General features: G+C 43.5%; 1 protein-coding gene across 1 annotated transcript in view; it reads right to left on the bottom strand.

Moving 5' to 3' along the window:
• FREM1 (FRAS1 related extracellular matrix 1) overlaps positions 1 to 24793 on the bottom strand; it is a 280084-nt gene that overhangs the window by 173006 nt on the left and 82285 nt on the right. The window contains exons 14-17 of the mRNA XM_033919036.1: positions 17153 to 17246; positions 11568 to 11820; positions 8732 to 8929; positions 6772 to 6957 (exon numbers count right to left, since the gene is read on the bottom strand). Of these exons, the coding sequence (XP_033774927.1) occupies positions 6772 to 6957; positions 8732 to 8929; positions 11568 to 11820; positions 17153 to 17246 (731 nt within the window). The remainder of the gene's footprint in view (positions 1 to 6771; positions 6958 to 8731; positions 8930 to 11567; positions 11821 to 17152; positions 17247 to 24793) is intronic.

The raw sequence follows: 24793 nt of genomic DNA on the forward strand, positions 1-24793 counted from the left end.
AAGGACTTTTCCTCTCTTTGTTAAATCCTAGCTCATGTTTGTGGTCTAACACCAGCTCTGGCAGGATACACTTTTCATATTTGACATATTGTAATCCAAAAACAGAAAAAAAATTATTTTTTCTACCTTTTGTTGTCTGGTAAATATTCAAATCTTGTCTTAAAAGAACTGAAGGTTGAAATTGGAGAGCTTTTGCAAAAACTTGCCAACCTGTCAATTAGAACTGAACAGATACCAGACGACTGGAAGATAGCGAACGTCACGCCAATTTTCAAAAAAGGATCAAGAGTCTTACGTCTGTCCCTGGAAAGATGATTGAAGCACTGATTAAAGATAGCACAGTCCGGCACTTGGATACACACGACCTGATGAGAGCCAGTCAACATGGCTTCAGGAAAGGGAAATCACGTTTGACAAATTTACTTCAATTTTTTGAGACCGTGAACAAACAAATTGATAGTGGAGAACTGGTGGACATAATATACTTGGACTTCAAGAAAGCGTTCGACAAGGTTTGAGTAGTGGCTCGTGGCCAGCAGGGGGTGCTGGTTATGGGACGGGAATGGATGTCGGAGCATGATAGTGCAGTATATTTGTGAAGTTTTTCTACAAAAGCGCCAGTTTTTCATATGATTCTGGGTAATTCTAGTTAGACAAACATCTGTGTTAGTTAAGGACCGCGCCCAAATAGAAGCGTACGGAAAAACAGGTGAATAAAATTTAAATATAATGTAGCTAAGGCCAGAGAAAAACACACTAAGGATTAATATAAGGGAAAGCATAATAATATCTGTGTATGTACTTTGCTGTTGAGCCAAATCATGGTGGAAATCATGATTACATGGAATCCAGTTTGGGTTCTTTGTGTGTACTATATCTGTCCTGTCTTCGGCCACCATCTTGGGCCAGTGAATAATATTCTGTCTTTGTCCTCTCTGAGTTATCCCGCTCCCAGCAGCGTGGTGTTAAGTAATACCACATGTACTGTAGACTGGCTAGGAAGATCACGTGTCCTAAACTAAGAGATAAAATGCATTAAGTATGAATGTGTGCAAGGGGCCCCGAATGAACGAAGGAATGATTGATATGAGAGATATATGAAAGAATGGTGTGTACTTAAATTCTAATATTTTATATATTTTAAACCTGAAGAAACATTAAGGAAAATCCTGAGGCAACATCTGGGAGTAATTAGAGTCAGAGACTGTTGCTTCAGTCTCCAGCATAGGAAGGGGGGGCATTGGAAGCCACGCTTCAGGGAGAGGAGAGGGGGATTTACCCCCCTCCTCCTCCAGACTAAGGTTTCTGTGTAAGGCCATGCAATTTGAATCTGTCAGCTTAGGAAGAGAGTTTTTCCTTTAGGGCTGAGAATTTCTCAGCACCATGTTAATAATTGTAGAATTCTTTTGCATAATGTTATAATATTAATTCAGAAATCAAAAGTAATTTTCTGAAACTTTGTCTAACTTTTAAATGTGGAGGAATGTTTCTTTGTCCAACTTTAAGACCACCCATAAAATTGTTATTGGTTGATTATGATGATGATGTCACCGAAAAGCCAACAGTATATAATAGAAACTCTGGAGCTAGAAAAACGAGACCGTTGTGAGAAGGCCAGTATTTGGCACCTCTGACGATCTCCCATTAGCGCAATTGGTAAGCAATGATGCTGTTCTTTTGATCTAATAATGGAAAAATAGAAACAATAATTCAATAAATCTTGGTTATAATTTTTAAAACCTTGCGCTGGTGTCATTTTGCATGTAGAATTATTTTCAAACCTGAAGCTTTCACAAATGGCGTCAATGACCCTTGCTCAGGTTCCACATGAAAGACTTCTCAGGAAACTACAAAGCCATGGAATAGAGGGAGATATACTAAGATGGATAGGCAAATGGCTGGAGAATAGAAAGCAGAGAGTGGGCATAAATGGGAAGTTCTCAGACTGGGAGAAAGTGACTAGCGGTGTGCCCCAGGGCTCGGTACTTGGGCCCATCTTAATTAATATTTTCATCAATGTCCTAGAAGAATGAACATCCAGTGAGATCATAAAGTTTGCAGATGACACAAAGCTATGCCGGGCTATCAGATCGCAGAAGGATAGCGAGGAACTCCAGAGTGACTTGTGTCAGTTAAAGAAATGAACGGAGAAATGGCAGATGAAGTTTAATGTGGAAAAGTGCAAAGTAATGCATTTAGGCAGAAAGAACAAGGGACACAAGTATAGAATGTCAGGTACAACTCTGGGTAAGAGTGAACAAAAAAAGGACCTGGGTGTACTGATAGATAGGACCCTGAAGCCGTCTGCACAATGTGTGGCAGCGGCAAAGAAAACAAATAGAATATTAGGCATGATAAAGAAAGGAATCACGAGTAGATCGGAGAAAGTTATAATGCCGCTTTATAGAGCAATGGTCAGACCACACATGGAATACTGTGTCCAACATTGGTCTCCCAACCTAAAGAAGGATATAAAACTGCTGGAGAGGGTGCAGAGACGAGCAATGAAACTAATAAAAGGTATGGAGAACTTGGAATACGAGGAACGACTTAAGAGACTGGGATTGTTCTCCCTTGAAAAAAAGGAGACTGCGAAGGGATATGATCGAGACTTTCAAAATACTGAAAGGAATCGACAAAATAGAGCAGGAAAAAAAATTATTTGCAATGTCCAATGTGACATGGACAAGAGGACATGGACTGAAGCTAAGGGGGGACAAGCCCAGGACAAATATCAGGAAGTTCTGCTTCACGCAATGAGTGGTGGACACCTGGAATGCCCTCCCAGAGGAGGTTATTGCGGAATCCACCGTTCTAGAATTTAAAAGCAAACTAGATGCACATCTCCTTACGAGAGGCATAGAGGAACATGGGTGACTAAAATTACGCCAGGTGTGTGTGGATCGCCGGACTTTGTGTACCGAAGGTCTGATCCGGAGATGGCAGTACTTATATTCTTATGTTGGTCCCAGGCTCTGGTTGTCTTGCATGCCAGGGTCTCCTTCTTTCTTCTTTTTCCGTGCTAACCATCCATCTGCCATCTCTGTTCTCCACTTCTGTTTCCCTTCCCTCCCCTGTAGATCTGGCATCTTTCCTTTTTTCGTTTCAATCCACAGATTCACCTTTTTTCAACTACCTTTTCATCCAGCATCTTTCCCTTGTTTCCCACCACCCCAGGGTCCACCATCTCTCCCTTTCTCTTCCCAACTATCCTCCTATCCAGTATCTCTATCCCCCCTCCACACCATCCCTTGTGTCCAACTTCTCTCCCTTTCTGTTCCTTCCCTCTCTAAATCCAATTATCAACCATCTTTCTCCCACTCCTCTGTTTTTAACCCATTATTTCTTCCCCCCAAAGTCCGGCATATGCACGTATCTTTGAATCCCCCTTCCCTCCCTCCCTCCATGTAATTCTATACCAGGACCCCTCCCCTGGAGGTCTGTGTCCCCCCTGAAGGCCTGTCCCCCCCGAAGGCCTGCACTCCCCAAAAGCCTGTACTACCCTCCCCCCCCAAAGGTCTATCCTCCCCGAAGGCCTACACCCCATCCCAGAAGGCCTGCACCCCCACCTGGAGTCCTGTCCTCCCGGAAGAACTGCACCTCCCCCCGAAGGTCTGTCCCCCCTGAAGGCCTTTCCCCCCTGAACCCCTGAAGGCCTGCACCTCCCTGAAGGACTGCACCTCCCCTGAAGGTTTGTCCCCCCTGAAGGCCTGCACCCTCCCCAGAAGGCCTGCACCCCCCCCCCCGAAGGACTGTACCTCCCCCCCCCAAGATCTGTCCCTCCCTGAGAGCTACACCCCACCCCTGAAGGCCTGTACCTCCCCCCAAAGGTCTGTCCCCCCTGAAGGCTTACACCCCATCCCTGAAGGCCTGCACCCCCACCTGAAGGCCTGTCCTCCCTCGAAGGACTGCACCTCCCCCCAAAGGTCTGTCCCCCCCTGAACCCGAAGTACTGTACCTCCCCCCAGAAGGACTGTCCCCCCCCCCCTGGGAAGGCCTGTGTGTTCTCCTCTGGCCTCCCGTACCTCCCTTTACCTGACTACAGCAGAAAGCAACCTGCAAAAAGGATCACGGGTACTTTAGCAATCCTTGCAGGTTGCCATAGGCCTCCGGAATTGTTGTCCCTCTGCCGCAGTCCTGCCCCTCCTCTGACGTCAGAGGAGGGGCGGGACCGATATTATAGGGGAAAACACACTTCAGGGTTTCAAAACAAAGTTGGACAAGTTCCTGCTAAACTGGTACGTACGCAGGTGAGGCTGGACTCATTTAGAGCACTGGTCTTTGACCTGAGGGCCGCCGCGTGAGCGGACTGCTGGGCAGGATGGACCACTGGTCTGACCCAGCAGCGGCAATTCTTATGTTCTTATGTTCATATGGCCTTTATCTGCTGTCATTTTCTATGTTTCCATCTGTGTGTGTACAAACATGCACATACAGTACTCCCCCGATATTCGTGCCCTTTTAAACCCTGCTAAGCTGGCCAGTCGCCGATATTCAGTGGCATTTAACCGGGTAGTGCTGCTAAATATCTCTGCTAGGTTATCACTGGCTAGGTTAGGGGGAGGATCACTGAAACCAATCTGTTCAATCAACAAGTTCATGTGCAAGCTGTGCATAAAATTCAAATTGTAAAAAGCAATTGCAAAAAGCCATGAAGGGAGCTTGTGAGTCGGCATTGCCCCTGATGAAGGAAACAAAATGGGATACTCTGTCATACCCCTATTTGAATTTTATGCATAGCTTGCACATGAGCTTGTTGATTGAACAGATTTAGGGCTCCTTTTATTAAGCTGTGCTAGCGGTTTTAGCATGTGCACTAGACGCTAACGCCACCATTGAGCTGGCGTTAGTTTTTATGCATAGCACGGGGGGGGGGGAACAGCGTGCGCTAATCCACAGCATGCGCTAAAAACGATAGTGCACCTTAGTAAAAGGAGCCCTTAGTTTCAGTGATTTTTTTTCTTTTGATTCTCTTCACTTTTGATTTATTATATATAGATATCAGTACACATACCTTGGAAGTATATATGATGTAAAGGTGCCTTATTGAGGTGTGTTTGTTGTTGGAAATAACCCCAGTGGACTTTATTTGGGTTATTTAACAAGGTCCTCTGATTACTGACCATCTTCCATGTTGCTAATGTGTAAAAGTAAATATATATAATAAAACTGTTGTTGAGCAATTTTTCATATAATATTTTAGGAGGAGACTCAGGGCAGGCTTTTCTTTGTGAACTATTGATATAATCTCCCCGTATATTTAATATTTAATAATAATAATAATAACTTTATTTTTGTATACCGCCATACCCAGATGAGTTCTAGGCGGTTCACATTAATTAAACAGAGTTACAAGTGGTTCCGTACAAGATTGATCAGAGTTGCGAACAGCGAAGAGAAGTAAGGGAGAGAGGGGGGAGTCAGGGGGGGTTCATTAGGGGAGAGGTGGAGGTTAATGAAGGGGTATTAAGGGTCCTGGTCTTGGAATAGGTGGGTTTGAGTAATTTTCTAAAGTCAAGGTAGTTGGGGGCCTTGAGGACCATTTGGACTAGCCATGGGTTTAGTTTAGTTAGGCTTTTTATGGTTTAGGTTAGGGGTAGGCCAGAGATGTCGTTAGGGTGGAATGGCATCGTAGCTGGTCAGAGTCGATATTCAGTTCAGTAACTGGCTAAGTAACTGCATAAAGTAAGAAGAGTAAAACAGCTGTCTTAATTTTATGCAGTCTGAATATCAGCAGATGCCTGATTGACTTCTGGGTTGACAGACATACCCAGATATTCCGTGTCGGAAGCTGCACATGTTCCAGTTTATAAGCTGTTCACTACTATGGACTATATATCAATCTCTTGGTAAGCTGGTCTGAAGCGAACTGCTTTAACAAATCAACCTACTTTATACTGTAGTACATACTGACTAACCCCCCCCCCTTGTTTTGAGTTAATAAAACAATATTTTAAACATTCTACATGTTTAAACTTGAGGGGGTAACTTTTATTTATTTATTTCTAAATTCTTTATTGATTTTCCAAACATCAATAGTGCAAGACACAAATATATAGCATATATTAAGTCAATAAAAGCTCATTCAACTTACAAATATACATAACCAACCATTTTATCTTCCCTCCCCCCACCCAATGCTTAATCAATAAAACACAGAAACATAGATTTTCCCAATAACCTTACCCTTTTCAGATTAGTAATATCCTCCCACCCACCCCAGGTGTAAATACTCAAAGGTTAGAAATAGCCTCCCCTCCCACCCTTCTCTGGATGTGTACGGAAATAAACAAAAATTGACTCATAATCAAAGACCTACTATAGTGAAGTAATATAAGATGTCAACGGGCCCCAAACCAGTTTAAATAAATTACTGTGCCCCAAACTATCGGCATTCATTTTTTCATACCTCTAGCTGGAGCACAGATTTGCCCACCAGAAAGGAAAATGTAGGCGATCGTAATTCTTCCTATTATGGGTTACCATCTGCATGGCTATCCCGGTCATGATTAGGAAAAGACAGCATTTATATCGATCCATAGGAGGTAATTTTTAAACAGCTTTCCAAGTGAAAATTTTTTATGTGAAAATAAGATCAGAAAAAATACGCAGATTTGCACTTCTGTTTGGATGAATGCTTTTTTCATCAAAATGTATTTGTCTACTTATAACTACAAAAGTACCCTGTGTCTCAATCCCATCCTCAGGAAGGCTTCCTCGATAACATGGGATCAATTATGAGAGGGTTTCAGTAGTCTAATCCATACCTACCTATGCTTATACCCACGTTGCTCTTTTCAAACCCTGGAGATGGCAATGTGTTCTCAATGTAGCCAAACTGGGGAGGCGAAACCAAAATAATTTCAAGGTTGACCATTTCAGTATCAGGATCATTGACAAATAAATGGTCACTGGTTATAGGAGCTGAGAATCCCTCATCCACAATATACATAGTACCTGTACAAAAAAAGAACATTCCTTTTAAACATATTTATTCAGGAATTTAATATTATTCTTGAATATCAACCTTTTGCCTAACATAGTATTAAAGAAACCCATGCATTCATTTTAACAGAATCTTTACGCAGATGTTATGCCACTATGGTGCTTATTTGAGAAACTGTATTGGTGTTTTTTGACATCTGAAAACCAGTGTTTAGACATCCATACTGCATGGATATGAACGTCTAAAACTGCAGTACATCCATATGGCAAGGGTGTGTGGCCTGGGCAAGTCTTAGGTGGAACTAGGGAGGGGCCTAAAGATGGACAGCCAACTCTTTGTTGAAGGAGAAGAGATGTCAATGTTTTCAAAGATGGATGTTGTCCATTTTTAGACCTGGCACTTGGAATGTCCAGGTTATAGAAAGTTGCTCTGATTGAGCTGGTCTCCACTGAATGGAGTAAGGGAAGTCATAGTAGGTATTTTCCTGCCCTTGGGGGCTCACAATCAAAAATAAAATTACAAAAAGCTGCAGTAGGACTTAAATTGGCAAAATCTGGATCTCTGCTCTGGCTCTTGGCAGGCTGCTCTAACCATTAGGCCACTCCTCTACATGGATGTCCTCTACATTTTTAATAAATATGAATGTTCCTATGCTGCCACAAAGACATCTATGTCCTTTGTTTTGCCCTTTTCACAATTTAGATGTTTCTCTTTGTACACTGGATTCTCATGCTGGACATAGCAAGCTCTTGATCAAACAAAAACAAAGAAACAATCCAATTGGTCTGTAGTGAAAAGCAATCAGAACAAACAAAAAACTACAGACAAACGTACAAGATGCAGGCTATGTTTATTAAAAAAATTCTATGTTGCGATTAATGCCACCACCTTTGTACAAACCAGGGGACCCGACACGGTCCATGTTACGGTTAACACGCCTTCATCAGGGGTCCCTAGTTTGAAAGGTATTAAGTAAAACAGCAGCAAAAATAAACATAAGCCTGTGTGTAATAAAAATAGTCACCACAGCAGTATCACCTTGGAGGGTTTGCCAGCTCTTGAGCATTCATTTCACATGTATTTTAGAAGAGGCTTTAAGTTGGCAGATCCTGTTCTAAAATATATGAGAAATAGACATCCATATATGCATTATTGTTATGTCTCTTCTAATTGAGAAGGTCATCTTACTGTAATGTGCTTTGCTGCTTTGGGTTACGGCAGAATACAGTGATGTACCAGATAATTTCATGGCCACCCACGCTCTGCCTGCCACTATTCATTCACTAAAAATCACTGTCCAACCCAATATAGTCAATACCACTACTCTAAATAGAAGGCATTGCTCTCCGGATAACTGCTTTTAAATACAAGGTCCAATGTTTATCTGGTTAAATCCTGACGTTCATCAGATAAATATTTTTTGAATATTAATCTTAAAGTTTGTAAACATATTCCTAAATATTCAGAAGTAAGGTATCAATTAGCTAAATTTCCTTTGGAATAAATCATCCAGCCAGTCACCCATACTAGCAAACCCTGTGAGAGTCAAACCCAACCTTGGTCTTGTCTCACATACTAGTGTGCTGGTACGTCACGGTTCCTGAAACAACATCTGCTTGGGAGAAGTGATCCGCAGTGGTGCCCTCTTTCTGCACAACTCCAAAGCGGGGCCGTCGAGCGATCATTTCTATTTATTTCTATATATTATCTTAAATAGTAGACTAAATCGGCTACCACACCATTTGACTAATATCAAAAAACTGAAATGGTTTTCCCCTCCATTACCAATTGTAATAGATGGTGGTTGATTGTCCACAGGAAACACAGTAATGTTGAGGTCGTACACAGGAAAGGAGTCATGGTGTGGCACTGGAGGAGAGAGAGATTCCTCATAGCAGCAAGTATTTATCATCGGGCTGCCCTCGCCATCAGATACAATAAGAGAGATGGTGTCAAAACAAGGCTTCAGACCGATCTCCCCTCCTGTAAAACAGTAATGAGACCCAAGATTGTCCAGTAAGACATGCTGATCAAACCAAACAGTATACTAGACCAAGATGCCGGCACATATTAGAGAAGGAGTGGCTTGGCCAATGAGATTGACCAATTTTGGCTTTTGTAATATATACATTCTTAAATTGGAGGTAAACTAACCATGTACTGAAAAGGCGTGAACTAAATTTGAATAAGTATCTGAAGATCAGCTTTGAGTTCCATATTATAAGTTTCAAGTTTATTATTAATTTGATATACCGCCTATCATAAAGTCTAAGTTACAAAAGCATATAATAAATGTGAACCGTTCAAAATGCTGCTGCATGACTCTATATTCCGTGAGAGCCGCTATTCTCACATTACCCCTCTCCTCAAGACACTTCATTGGCTCACCATCTGTTTTGGAATACAGTTCAAACTCCTCTTACTGACTTATAAGTGCATTCACTCTGTAGCCCTCCTCTCTCCCCCCCCCCCCCCCCCGATATCTCTCTTCACTTATCTCTCCCTATGCTCCTCCCTCCTCCCCCACCATGAACTCCGTTCATCGGGTAAGTCCCTCTTATCTGTACCCTGCTTCTCCACTGCCAACTCCAGACTCTGTCCCTTCGTTCTTGCCACGCCGTATGCCTGGAACAGGCTGCTTGAATCAATATTTCATGCTTCGCCTCTAGAAGTATTAAAATTCAGGCTAAAAGCCCTCTTTTTTGAAACTGTTTTCAACTCTTAACTCTCACTCACTGCTGTCAAATATCTATACCCATTGTATCATTTCCTCTACCAGAATCTCCCCAACCCTGAGATGTTCTGTCTGTCCAAATTAGATTGTAAGTTCTTCTGAGTAGGGACCGTCTATTGTATGTTAAATGTATTGTGCTGTGTACACTTTTCAGCGCTATAGAAATGATAAATACTAGTAGTAGTAGTAGATTGTACCACAGAAGGGCAGTATATCAGATCCATGACCTTTTACCTTTACCATTTAAGTGTTTTAAGCTTACTTTCAAAGGGAAATAAACTAGGTCAATGAAGTCACCATGACTTTTTTGTGCAGGGCTGTTACCAAACTAAGGGTAGTTATCACAATGCAGTAAAAGGTGGGCTTTTAGCTTATCTTGATTTATCATGGGAGTCTACAGTGCCATAGGTCGATGCCTGCTATGGCAAAAGAATAATGCAGCAGGATTGCCACTAGAGGTCATGGCAGCCATTTTGAGAGCAGAGCCAGAATGAGCAGGTTGACGGGGGATCACTCCTGCCCTGACTAAACCCCTAGACTGCCAGGGAATGTAAGATAGGCCTCAGGTGGGCATCTATAGGTGGGCAGGAAAACCCAGGAACCCAGGAAAATCCAGACATGTCCTCTTTTTAGAGGACTGTCTGGGTGCCCAGAGGGATTTCCAAAACCCAGCAATTTTGCAAAATACAGTTGCCCGGTTGATTTTTTTTTCCTTAGGAAAATATAATGAAGCTTCTCCACTGAAAAATAAGCTGCACTGGCATAGGATAGACTCTCAAATTAATTTTAAGATAGCCTGTTTAGTTTACATAAATTTACACAGTTTAAACACAGAACATGTTATACACCTCACATCATTTACTGCACTTAGGCAAGTAAAAATGGCAAGTTACCGTCAATCAATGGTACAGTGCAGGAGGTTCTGTTTTGGAACACTCTGCCTCTAGAGGTGAGAAGAGTTACAGTACCTCTTTAATGAATTTCAGGAAACTGATTAAAATGATATTCTTCAAGCGTCATTATTCATGCAACTAGGAGGGATGAGTCAATATTTTGTTGTTGGTTTTGATTGCTAAGTATTGTTGTAATTTATTGATAGTGATTGTGTTTAAATGTTTTATTAATTTGTATGTTAAATCATAAATTGTGAGTGTATTTTGTAACTTGCTCAGAATCGCAGGATGTAGAAAGTAAGAAATTTTATAAATAAATAAATACTAGAAATTGCCAGAAGATGGATCTAAAGTTTCCATCAGTGAAGCATGTGTGTTTAAAATCAAGTTAGGAAAAAGCTTTTACTTTTCAGAGTGCAATAATATGGAATAATATACCTATTTGTATTTGGAAAATTCCTTCTTATATTCAATTTAGAAAAGCTTTAAAAACTTGCCTGTTTTTAAACAAATACTGTATAAAGATTGCATTATTTTAATGTCCCTTCTAATTGAGAAGGTCATTTTACTGTAATGTGCTTTGCTGCTTTGGGTTACGGCAGAATACAGTGATGTACCAGATAATTTCATGGCCACCCACGCTCTGCCTGCCACTATTTAACCACTAAAAATCACTGTCCAACCCAGTATAGTCAATACCACTACTCTAAATAGAAGGCATTGCTCTCCGGATAACTGCTTTTAAATACAAGGTCCAATGTTTATCTGGTTAAATCCTGACGTTCATCAGATAAATATTTTAAATACAAGGTCCTGAGGTTCACCAGATAAATATTTTTTGAATATTAATCTTAAAGTTTGTAAACATATTCCTAAATATTCAGAAGTAAGGTATCAATTAGCTAAATTTCCTTTGGAATAAATCATCCAGCCAGTCACCCATACTAGCAAACCCTGTGAGAGTCAAACCCAACCTTGGTCTTGTCTCACATACTAGTGTGTTGGTACGTCACAGTTCCTGAAACAACATCTGATTGGGAGAAGTGATCCACTGTGGTGCCCTCTTTCTGTACCACTCCATGGCGGGGCTGTCGAGCGATCATGAACATTAGCTTTGAGTCATCACTGTCTGCATCGGTAGCATAAAGGTACTGAGACGTGATGGCAGCCTTTTCTCCTTCTGGACAATGTAGGATTGGAATAAGGTCAACCTTCATGATGGGAGGCTCATCATTTACAGGCAGTATCTAAAAAAAAAAAAAAAGACAAATTCCAGGCCCTATCAATAAAAAAATGTTCAGAAATGACCTTATTGTGATAAGGAACCTTAAACATTCAAAACACAAATCAGAAAAACCTGGTACTGCTAGAAAACAAAACAAAAGCTTGTATACTGTTTACAAGGACCTCAAATTTTGGTAAAAGTAATTCTTAAAAAGGGATCAGTGAAATAGGGGTGCATAATAAGAAAATTTTTGTTTTGTGTCATTTCCTGAAAGTATTCATTTTGTTCGTTTTTTTTACCCCTTATGATGTCTCGGAAGTAATATAATTTTGGTGAAAAGAGAAAAAGTAGAAAATCACTGGTGTAAGTGTATAGCCCTCAATGGAGACTGCTCCAACTTTGTTGGTTGGGCTGAGCATAGGCTTTGGAACGGGGGGCCACAGGGGCAGTGGCCTCCCTAAAAATTGCCTGGCATTAGGGGGGAGCAAACAGGGCAGCTGCCCTATCTACCGCCCTAGCCTGCAAGCAACTTTGCCCATGATCCGGGGCTCTAACACTGTGCTTGCCGGCTTCCCAACCCTGTTTCTCCGAAACCGGAAGTCACGTCATGAGGGGAGAGGGAGGAGAAGCGAAGCTGGCAAGCAGATTTTTAGAGCCCCGGAACATGGGCGAAGTCGCTTGCTAGCTAGGACGGTGTTGACGGGAGATAGGGCATGGAGAGAGACGTTCAACTCGCTGCTCCTTCTTGCTTCGGGCATTCTTCGCTGCCAGGTCCTGCCTTCGTGGAAATAGAAAGTAGGTGGGACCCGGCAGCGAGGAAGGTCCGAAGCAAGCAGGAGCAGTGAGTTGTGAATGCTGCATTGCCGACATCTGTGTGAGACTGGGGGGAGAGAATGAGAAATGCTGCCCATGGCTGTGTGAGACCATGAGGGGGATGCTGCTGCAGTACCTTTTGGGGGGAGAAAGAGGGACAGAGGGAGAAGGAAGACCAGGGAAAGGGGGGAGAGAAATGATGCTGCTGCACTCAATTGGGGAGAGAGAGGGAAAGAGGGAGAAGGAAGACTGGGGGGGGAGAGAAATGATGCTGCTGCACCCAATTGGGAAGAGAGGAAAAGAGGGAGAAGGAAGACCAGGGAAGGGGGGGAAGAGAAATGCTGCTGTTGCACCCAATTGGGGAGAGTGAAAGAGGGAGAAGAAAACCATGGAGAGGAAAGGAATGAGAGATGTCAAGTCCATGGGAGGGAGGGAAAGGAAAGGAGAAACCAGACCATGGAGGGGGAGGGATGCCAGGGCATAGGGAGGGGGAGGGAAGGAGACAGATGCCAGACTAGGGGAAAGGAAGGAAGGAGGGAGAGAAAGGAAGGAAGGAGAGGAGCGAGATGCCAGGGCATGGGGGGAGGGAAGGGAGGGAAGAGAAACTAAGGAGACAAATGCCAGACCAGAGGGAAGGGAAGGAGAGGAGGTACCAGAGCATGGAGGGAGAGATAGTAGAGGAAAAAGATGCCAGGGCATGGGGTGGAGTGGGAAGAAAGGAAGGAAAGGAGAAGAGAGAGATGCTAAAGCATAGGGAAGGGGTGGAGACAGAATAATGGAAAGGGGTGAAGCTGAAATGTCTCATGTACAAAGGAGAGAAGGGACACAGGATATACAGTTTATTGAAGGGACATAGAAAGAGGGAAAATGCCGTATGAAAGAGAGAGAGGGCAGACACTGGATGGAAAGGGCAGAGAGGGCGGACAGTGGATGGAAGGGTGCAGAAAGAGAGTGGACATAGAGGGGTAGAGAGAGAGAGGGCAGAGGCTGGATGGAAGGGGCAAAGAGAGAGGATAGATGTTGCATAGAAGAGAGAGAGACAAACGCTGCATAGAAAGAAGAGCGAAAAGAAGAAGATTAAAGCAGAAACGACAAAAGGTAGAAATAAATTTTTTTTGTTGCTTTTTGTAGAATCAAGTAATATTGTAACTGTATTGATAAAAATTTATAAATAGGATATGGAAATAAGTCAATTTGGGGGGGGGGAGGAACTAAATCCCTTTCCTCAAATCAGGACAAGATATCATAACAGCAGTATACTGTACTGTCCTGAAGAAAGATTTGGCCTCTGAAAGCTAATTGAAAAATGGATCAGTCCAATAAAATATTTTCTTATTTCTCATTATTTGTTTTTTTCTATCTTTTAATTTGTAAAGTGGTGATTGTTTTGTATCAGTATTTTCAAATTTACTACTACTATTACTATTTACATCTACTGTCTTCATATTTTGCACAATATTAGAGGACATGTGTCACTGTTTCTGTGGTGTTGCATTGTATGCAGAGTCTTGCATCTTAAGGTTTCATTTTTATATATTAGTACTTCTAGTTTGTGGTCCCATATTTACTTAGGGGTTATCTGTGTTCTGGTAGGAATGAATGTTTAGAAGCATACAGTGTGCTTTGTATAGTTTAATTTTGTGGTTAAGCATTATGTGTTGTTAAGCATTATGTGTTGTTAATAAGATTATATTGTACTAGTCTTTAAGCCCGGGGTGCTAGAATAGATGTGTGTGTCTGTCTTTCTTTCTGTCTCTCTCCTTGGCTACTGTCTGTCTGTCTTTCTTTCTTTCTGTCTCTCTCTTTCCTCAGCTGTCCACCACCACCCCTTACCTGCTCCCCCTGTCCAGCAGTAGCCCTTCTACCTTCCTTTTACCTCCCCCCTGTCCAGCAGCACCCCTTCACTGCTCCCCCTGTCCAGCAGCACCCCTTCCCTGCTCCCCCTGTCCAGCAGTAGCCCTTCTACCTTCCTTTTATCCCCCTGTCCAGCAGCACCCCTTCACTGCGTCCCCTGTCCAGCAGCAGCCCTTCTCCCTTCGTTTAACCTCCCCATCCAGCAGCACCTCTTCCCTGCTCCCCCTGTCCATCAATACCTGTCCAGCAGCACCCCTTCACTGCTCTCCCTGTCCAGCAGCAGCCCTTCTCCCTTCGTTTTACCTCCCCCCTGTCCAGCAGTACCTCTTCCCTGCTCCCCCTGTCCATCAATACTTGTCCATCAGCACCCCTTAACTGCTCCCCGTGTCCAGCAGCAGCCCTTCTCCCTTCATTTTACCTCCCCCCTGTCCAGCTGCAGGCCTTCTCCCTTCCTTTTACCTCCCCCCCTGTCCAGAAGCACCCCTTCCCTGCTCCCCCTGTCCAATAGTACCCATTCTCCTTTCCCTGCTCACCCTATCCAGCATCCGCTAGCCCGACAGCCTCGAGGCTTTTGCTTGGCCGGCCCACCTCGCATTATCGAAGTGGGCCGGCCTAGCAAATGCCCCGCGGCTGCAAGATGAAACTGTGGCTGCTGCGTTTGCTGGTCCGAGGATGAGAAGAGGCGTCCCGGCAGTGGCAGTGCAGGAAGTCAGCCGGCATCGGAGATCAGGGCAGAAGGCAGGCAGTGTGCATGTGCGGCATGGAAGCACACATAACGGCGGCAGGGATCACGGCATCATAAGTGCGCATGCGTGCTTAGGGTTTTATTATAGAGGATGTATATATGAAAAATATATTACAATTAGTACTATTATAGGGGAGGGATCTGGAGCGGAAATTGGGTGAGAGCGGAGCTTTCAGCCCCCCCCCCCCCAAACAAAAAAGCATTCCACTGTCTATGGGGCTGAGAACTTTTCAACAGCCCCTCGTAGACTATCTGGAAATTAGTGCTTTTACAAAAAGTGTACCCTCTTTGCAAATAGGGCTCAATTCTATAAAAAGTACTAAAGGTTATGCAGGTCTGTCTTGCCACTAGACTTAGCAGGTCAGCCAATGAATATTAGTGCTGACCAGTTATGTCACATGACTGGACTAGCCACTGAATGGGATATTCAGCAGGAAATAGCCGGCTATCTCAGGCCAGGATCCATTCCTGGCTGGCATAGTCCTGAATATTGACCAGCTGTGCTCCCCCTGAAGGTGCATTCTGACACTGCTTTCATTTTACAGTGCATTGGGTCCAAAATCCAAATGCAGAAAGTCCCGAGTTGAGTAATCCTTGAAAACTGGGTTACTTTTGCAATGAAAGAACCCCAGCCTTGTGCAACCAAATACCTCATTTGTTCTACAAATTCCCAACTATCTCCATTTTAGACAGGTGTTAAAAGCAGGTCTATTTGAAAAGCTAATTGCTGAGATTATAGTTTTAATTATATTTGTGGTTTTGTAAAAGTGGGGGTAAATGAAATGGGATGAAACTTGATGTGGGAAAAATTCTGGTGAAAAGACACATCAAGTTTTAAAATTGGCAGGTCAGATTAAGGGTTCCAACAAAAATAAGGCCCCCCCCAAAAAAAAAAAACAAAAAAAAAACCCCCAAACCCAATGCATATGTATGGGAAAAACAATTGAAATAAGTAAATTTTCCATGCTAAGTTTGAAAAATACCACTTAAGTGGTATTTAAAAATGAATATTACATTCAAGAGTGCAAATGCTAGTATTCTATAATCTTAACATGCCAAATGGTACTTACATTTAAGTACTCACGGCTATAGAATTAGAAGGTCAAAGGGGGGAGAAGTGACTATGCATAAGTTCTATTCACCCACTAGACTCCAGGAATATCTCACTCAGTGCTGGTTAAGGCATTGGGATTGGGGGGGGGGGGACTGGAAAGGGATACCTGGTGGGCTTGTTGGGGGATTTGGGGAAGACCTTTTTCTCCATGACTCTTTAAGGAGACAATGGACCAAATGTAGGACCCACTGTCTATATTACTATTGCCTGAACCACCATATTCCTAGCTGTAGAAATAGAAATTGGTATTTATTTCAGGAGTCCCTAACCTGCAGTAATGATGTAAATAGCCCTGCAGTAAAATATGTTATTTTTATTATCCTTCTCAGCTGAACGTTTACGATCTGGTGCTATGAACTTTCGCTCACAACTACATGGAAATGTTCCTCTTTTTATCCTCTCCCAGCTTACTTTTGTTACTGTAGCAACATTCTTTGGCCAGGGGCCACACAACAGGACTCCTTCTGGAACCTTGCAGTTATGATCCAAAATCTGACCATGAAGTATTACCACTGCCTGGAAGTATTTCTTCTCAGGGTCTCTATAAACACCTCCTCACCATTTCCAATCCCACTCAGTTGAGGGAGAGGAAGAATGGGGCTAGGAATCCAACTCAAATCTCTCTTTATGATGATTTTATAGCATTGAGCCTCCCCCTTGTTATTCATCTAATGCAGGTGCATTTCTCCTGTAGACATGGATACTGAGAAAGACCATTAAAGCCTCAGAAAGAGCCCAGAGCTATCATTCTTCTCAAGAAAGGCAACAACTTTTTCTGATTGCCACTTAATCGTTAGGTCATAAGTTGTGATGTAAAACAGTCCTAACCTTGACTTGAAGGATGAACTCCGCAGAATTAGCACCATCTGTGGCTGCGCAGACAAAATCGTCATGAAGAACCTCTGAGCCATCATGCTGGTACCTGTGGGAATTGAACTCCGCATTAATAACCTTTGCTTTGGAAAATGATAGATTGTGCATTTTGGTCATTGCTCCGTCAGAGCTGAAATGACCCCTTATTTCTATGGTGCCCTTATTTCTATGGTGCCCCCCCCCCCCCATACATACTTCATACTACAAACAGTCACTTCCAGTGAAATGATTACTCATCTTCCAGCCACTGGTATTAGACATGCAAGGGCTCAGCACAAGAACTGAAGAAGGAGCTCCAAAGTAGAGAATGACACGGGGACAAATTTTTCCCCATCCCCGTGGGAATTCATTTTCACCTCCCCGTGAGTTCTTTTCCTGTCCCTGCCCCATTCCTGCAAGCTCCATCCTCATCTACACAAGCCTCAAACACTTTAAAATCATAAGTGCCCGAGGCTTGTGTGGTTAAGGTAGAGTTTACAGTAATGGGGCAGGGACAGGGACAAAACTTGTGGGGAGAAGGCAGGGAATTTGAGTTCCTGCGGGGATAGGGACAAATTTGTCCCCATGTCATTCTCTACTCCAAAGCCTACCTGAAGGCTATGCCTCCTTCAGCATGAGACAGGCGTGGTGCCCCCTATGGCACTGGTCCTCAGAGGAAAAACTCTGGTTGCCACCTCATAATACAGGCCCTGATTGCATTCACAAAGAGTTATGAAGTCTATTTCTTCTCTACACAAATGTCAGGTGAATCTGTAATATTATCATGTCTTCCTACCCCTTAAACAACCCCCCCCCCTTTATACTAAGCTGCAGAGAGATTTCTAACATGACCCAGAGCGCTAAATGCTCCAATGTCTTGTATTTGTAGAAGTCAGGAAGGTATCAGAAATTGCTAACAGTGTAGAGGGTTGGGTTAGAAAGGAAGAAGTGACCCTTGCTATATTTAGCAAGAGGTTGGGGGATACTGGTTGAAAATTTAATAGGTCAGTTAATTACGACCCTCTTTTACTAAGCCGTGGAAGATGTTTCTACTGTGGCCCGGGGTATTAACTGCTCTGATGCTCATAGAATTCCTTTGAGTGACGGAGCAGCATCAGAGCAGTTAATACCCCACAGTATTAACCACAGTAGAAACATCTTCCATGGCTTAGTAAAAGAGGGTCGTAATTAACTGACCTATTAAATTTTCAACCAGTATCCCCCAACCTCTTGCTAAATATAGCAAGGGTCACTTCTTCCTTTCTAACCCAACCCTCTACACTGTTAGCAATTTCTGATACCTTCCTGACTTCTACAAATACAAGACATTCCAGTGCTTTATAAAAATACTCTTTCCTTAGCGATACCATCTTTGATTCATTTCTAACTTTCTGTGAGGCTTTTTTACCTAAATGAGCTGAATTTGGCTTAATATGTTCTAACTCCAGTCTTTCCTGCATGCTAAGCCTAGATTTAATGTGGCATTTTTGAGACATTTACCGTCTTTTTGAATTTCAGGTTATCTGTATGAAATGGGGGAGCCCTTATTGCTCCCTAAGCTAATGCTCTAGCTCAGGAGTGTCCAACCTTTTGGCTTCCCTGGGCCGCATTGGCCGAAAAAAATGTTTCTGGGGCCGCGCAAACGCTGCAGCAAGACAGTAAACACTCGGGGGCAGCAGAGGAAAATACTGCATCGCCCTTGACCGGGGCCGCACAAAATACTTCACGGGGTCACATGTTAGACACCCTTGCTCTAGCTGGTTAACACTTCCATGCTCATTCTCCATTCATGGCAAATCCCCTCCAAATAGCTAACAAGCCAGTTAGCATGCACAAACAAGCAAAATACCACAAAACACTTTTAATGCATTTTGCCGTAGCCAATTTTTTTTTTCACATCAAATGCACATAAGGCTTAATTCCCTGTAGTAAGGCCAAGCTTATTGTATTTATTTCTACATGAGTCATTATTTAGGTCCATCAGTCCACAGTGTTTTTTAAATACCAGCTGCAGCATTGAACATACAGATCTGCTGCTGACTGTCAGTCATTACACACATAGAGGATAATTTTATAACAAAGTGCCAATTAAAATTTCTATTTATACACCTATCTTAAGCTTATTTTAAAATTATAGTAGGCACCTTCTTTTCTTTATAAAGTACTAGCGTAGCTGGCCAAAAAATGGAGGAGTAGTCTAATTGTTAGTACATTGGCCTCAGAATCAATGGAACCAGATATAAAAATATGCCCAGTATCCTGTTTCCAACAGTGGCCAACCCAGGTTCCAAGTACCTAGCTAGATCCCAAGTAGTAAAACAGACATTTTATTCTGCTTATCGTAGGACTAAGCAGTGGATTTCCCCAAGCCATCTTAAATGGCCTATATGGACTTCTCTTTTAGGAAATTATCCAAACCTTTTTCAAACCCTCCTAAAGCTAACTGATTTCTCCACATTCTCTGGCAACGGATTCCAGAGTTTATTTACACATTATGTGAAGAAATATTTTCTCTGGTTTATTTTACATCTGCTACTTAGTAGCTTCATTGCATGTCCCAAGTCCTAGTATTTGTGGAAAGAGTATTTTATAGACCTCTATCATATCACCCCTGAGCCATCTCTTTTCCAATCTGAAGAGCCCTAGCCGCTTTAGCTTTTCCTCATAGAGAAATCATCCCATCCCTTTTATCCTGCGCAGAAGAGGAGGCCGATCTTCGGGCACTGGCACCAAGCACAGGACATGCTGGTGACGGTGCCCAGGTGACAGTAAGAAGCGGCAGGGAGGTGCCCAATCGCGTCGGGGGGTGTTGCTGGATCGCGTCGGGGGGGGGGGGTGCCGAATCACAGGGGGGGTGGATCGGGGGGGGGGGGGTTCCGGATCGCAGGGGGGCCTTTGGGGGGAGCAATGCTGGTTCTCATGGGGGAGGAACCTATCAAATCGAATTTCCATTATTTCCTATGGGGAAACTCGCTTTGATAAATGAGCATTTTGGATTACGAGCATGCTCCTGGAACGGATTATGCTCATAATCCAAGGTACCACTGTACATAAATTGGGGGAATGCAATAAATGGTGCTCAAAAATAAAAAGCTGAAATCTAATGATCCTGGTGCCCAAGTTCAGCATGGAGATCTATCTACTATAATAAAATGCTAAGCACGCATGCGCACTCTTAGCCCGTGCTTCCCTGATCCCTTATCTGTCACGCTGTGCCGGCAAGAGTGCGCATGTGCGCTTACTACATCACACATGGCAACTCGGCGTTTAAGATCAGGAAAAGCGAAGGGCCCGACACGGTGGAAGAACAGCAGCAGCCCCCGAAACTCCTCACCAGTCCAATCCCTCTCCAACCTCTCCTTCCTCACCAACACCAAAGAAGCTGCAACTGGGGCAGTCGGGGCCTCCCCTCCACGCCCAACCCACCCAGGCCTGCTTCCTCTCGCGGCGCTGGTGGCTGCTGCCGGGAGGAGGGCTCCAAGCTGCTGAACACTGTCCCCAAAACACCGGCAGAGAATCGGGCTCTGCCCCCGCACAGGGCTGGCGACCTGAACATGTTCCAGGCGGTGGCTGGAACCTTCACCGACGCCGAAGAAGCTGCAGCTGAGGCAGTCGGGGCCTCCCCCGCCGCGCCCAACACGCCCAGGCCCCACTCCCTCTCGTGCTCCAAGCACTCACTCCAGGTAGCTTAGAGGAATGGCTGGAGGGTGTCGTGCTGGTGCTGCAGGTGAAAGGGGGTTGCTTTTGTTAGAGAGGTGTGCTGGGGGGCAGACAGCTTTGCTCGGGGGGGGGGGGAAGACAGAAGGAGGCCACAGAAAAACAGTCAGGGAGAGGGAAAGAGGGTTGCTTTGGAGGGAGGGGTGTGCTGGGGGGCAGACAGATTTGCTCGGGGGGGAAGACAGAAGGGGGCCATGGAAAAACAGGGAGAGGGAAAGAGGGTTGCTTTGGAGGGAGGGGTGCACTGGGGGGCAAACAGCTTTGCTCGGGGGGGAAGACAGAAGGGGGCCACAGAAAAACAGTCAGGGAGAGGGAAAGAGGGTTGCTTTGGAGGGAGGGGTGTACTGGGGGGCAGACAGCTTTGCTCGGGGGGGAGACAGAAGGGGGTCACGGAAAAACAGTCAGGGAGAGGGAAAGAGGGATGCTTTGGAGGGAGGGGTGTGCTGGGGGGCAGACAGCTTTGCTCGGGGGAATACAGAAGGGGGTCACGGAAAAACAGTCAGGGAGAGGGAAAGAGGGTTGCATTGGAGGGAGGGGTGTGCTTTGGGGCAGACAGCTTTGCTCGGGAGGGGGGAACACAGAATGGGGCCACAGAAAAACAGTCAGGGAGACAGAAAGGGGCCACGGAAAAACAGACAGCATCCAAGGAGAGAGAAACAAATAAAAATAGACAGACAGACAGTGGCCAAGGGGAGAAAGAGAAAGAAAGAAAGACAGACACACATCTATTCTAGCACCCGTTAATGTAACGGGCTTAAAGACTAGTTATTCTATAACAGTGCACACAATGTTTGGAATGTCCATGTCCTGATTAGGATTTGCACACACATCTGGCTGTGCGTAGTTCTATAATGCTGGGTGGTATGGAATTTAGGTGCCTCGAATTATAGAATAGCGCACATCCAGATGGGCGAGCAAATCCTCATTGGTGCCAATTAATGTCAATAGGCAATGTTTATATATTTCTCAAAGCAGTATATATATTATGAAAACAACTAAATAAGTCAATCAATACTGCTTATATTAACTTAAGAAACAAATTTGCACATTATAATTTATAGATTTATAATTTATTATAATTTATAGAAAGCATCTGAAAACCTGGCTTTTCTCCAAAATGTAAAGCTAGCTATCCTCTTCATAACCTCTAATTTCTTATTATGTCCTTCCCTCATTTATTGAATTACCTGTAAACCATGGTTGAGCTCTATCTTTATGGAGATGATGCGGTATACAAACTTAAGGTTTAGTTTAGTTTAGTTTAGATTCTTCGGGAGCCTCAGCGATATCACCCGTGCCGATTTAATATTTCATTAATGGTAGGGTTTTGAACATCACCTTTTCATCAGCCCCATTTTATCATCAGCTTATGGTATTCTCAATTTTCAATGTACTTAATTTCTCTTTTACATATAACACATTGCACTGATCTCCAGTATATTTTCACATTTCGCTTCTCTCTGGTATATTTTTAGAGGCATGCATGTTTTGCCAGGTCCTGTATCAAGGTCTCTCCCCTTTAGACTTATGCTGCTGAAAGAATATTGGCTAAAGATGCCAGTGACATAATTGATACAGCAATTGGTGAAATATGCATGTCGATCGCTGAATCCCCTTCTTCTCTAGAAATATACCAGAGAGATTCACTGAATCCCCTTCTTCTCTAGAACTATACCAGAGAGAGGTCACTGAATCACCTTCTTCTCTAGAAATATACCAGAGAGAGGTCACTGAATCTCCTTCTTCTCTAGAACTATACCAGAGAGAGGTCACTGAATCTCCTTCTTCTCTAGAAATATACCAGAGAGAGGTCACTGAATCCCTTTCTTCTCTAGAACTATGCCAGAGAGAAGTCACTGAATCAACTTCTTCTCTAGAAATATACCAGACAGAGGTCACTGAATCACCTTCTTCTCTAGAACTATACCAGAGAGAGGTCACTGAATCACCTTCTTCTCTAGAACTATACCAGAGAGAGGTCACTGAATCACCTTCTTCTCTAGAAATATACCAGAGAGAAGTCACTGAATCCCCTTCTTCTCTAGAACTATACCAGAGAGAGGTCACTGAATCCCCTTCTTCTCTAGAAATATACCAGAGAGAGGTCACTGAATCCCCTTCTTCTCTAGAACTATACCAGAGAGAGGTCACTGAATCCCCTTCTTCTCTAGAAATATACCAGAGAGAGGTCACTGAATCCCCTTCTTCTCTAGAACTATACCAGAGAGAGGTCACTGAATCTCCTTCTTCTCTAGAAATATACCAGAGAGAGGTCACTGAATCCCCTTCTTCTCTAGAACTATACCAGAGAGAGGTCACTGAATCCCCTTCTTCTCTAGAAATATACCAGAGAGAGGTCACTGAATCCCCTTCTTCTCTAGAACTATACCAGAGAGAGGTCACTGAATCCCCTTCTTCTCTAGAAATATAGCAGAGAGAGGTCACTGAATCTCCTTCTTCTCTAGAAATATACCAGAGAGATGTCACAGAATCCCCTTCTTCTCTAGAAATATAGCAGAGAGAGGTCACTGAATCTCCTTCTTCTCTAGAAATATACCAGAGAGAGGTCACTGAATCCCCTTCTTCTCTAGAACTATACCAGAGAGAGGTTACTGAATCTCCTTCTTCTCTAGAAATATACCAGAGAGAGGTCACTGAATCCCCTTCTTCTCTAGAACTATACCAGAGAGAGGTCACTGAATCTCCTTCTTCTCTAGAAATATACCAGAGAGAGGGCACTGAATCCCCTTCTTCTCTAGAACTATACCAGAGAGAGGTCACTGAATCACCTTCTTCTCTAGAAATATACCAGAGAGAGGTCACTGAATTCCCTTCTTCTCTAGAACTATACCAGAGATAGGTCACTGAATCTCCTTCTTCTCTAGAAATATACCAGAGAGAGGTCACTGAATCCCCTTCTTCTCTAGAAATATACCAGAGAGAGGTCACTGAATCCACTTCTTCTCTAGAAATATACCAGAGAGAGGTCACTGAATCTCCTTCTTCTCTAGAAATATACCAGAGAGAGGTCACTGAATCCCCTTCTTCTCTAGAACTATACCAGAGATATTTCACTGAATCTCCTTCTTCTCTAGAAATATACCAGAGAGAGGTCACTGAATCCCCTTCTTCTCTAGAAATATACCAGAGAGAGGTCACTGAATCCACTTCTTCTCTAGAAATATACCAGAGAGAGGTCACTGAATCTCCTTCTTCTCTAGAAATATACCAGAGAGAGGTCACTGAATCCCCTTCTTCTCTAGAAATATACCAGAGAGAGGTCACTGAATCTCCTTCTTCTCTAGAACTATACCAGAGAGAGGTCACTGAATCCCCTTCTTCTCTAGAAATATACCAGAGAGAGGTCACTGAATCCCCTTCTTCTCTAGAACTATACCAGAGAGAGGTCACTGAATCCCCTTCTTCTCTAGAAATATACCAGAGATAGGTCACTGAATCTCCTTCTTCTCTAGAACTATACCAGAGAGAGGTCACTGAATCCCCTTCTTCTCTAGAAATATAGCAGAGAGAGGTCACTGAATCTCCTTCTTCTCTAGAAATATACCAGAGAGAGGTCACTGAATCCCCTTCTTCTCTAGAACTATACCAGAGAGAGGTCACTGAATCTCCTTCTTCTCTAGAAATATACCAGAGAGGGATCACTGAATCCCCTTCTTCTCTAGAACTATACCAGAGAGAGGTCACTGAATCCCCTTCTTCTCTAGAAATATACCAGAGAGATTCACTGAATCCCCTTCTTCTCTAGAACTATACCAGAGAGATGTCACTGAATCCCCTTCTTCTCTAGAAATATAGCAGAGAGAGGTCACTGAATCTCCTTCTTCTCTAGAAATATACCAGAGAGAGGTCACTGAATCCCCTTCTTCTCTAGAACTATAC

This window comes from Geotrypetes seraphini, chromosome 1 (assembly GCF_902459505.1).
Source record: "Geotrypetes seraphini chromosome 1, aGeoSer1.1, whole genome shotgun sequence".
NCBI lineage: Eukaryota > Metazoa > Chordata > Amphibia > Gymnophiona > Dermophiidae > Geotrypetes > Geotrypetes seraphini.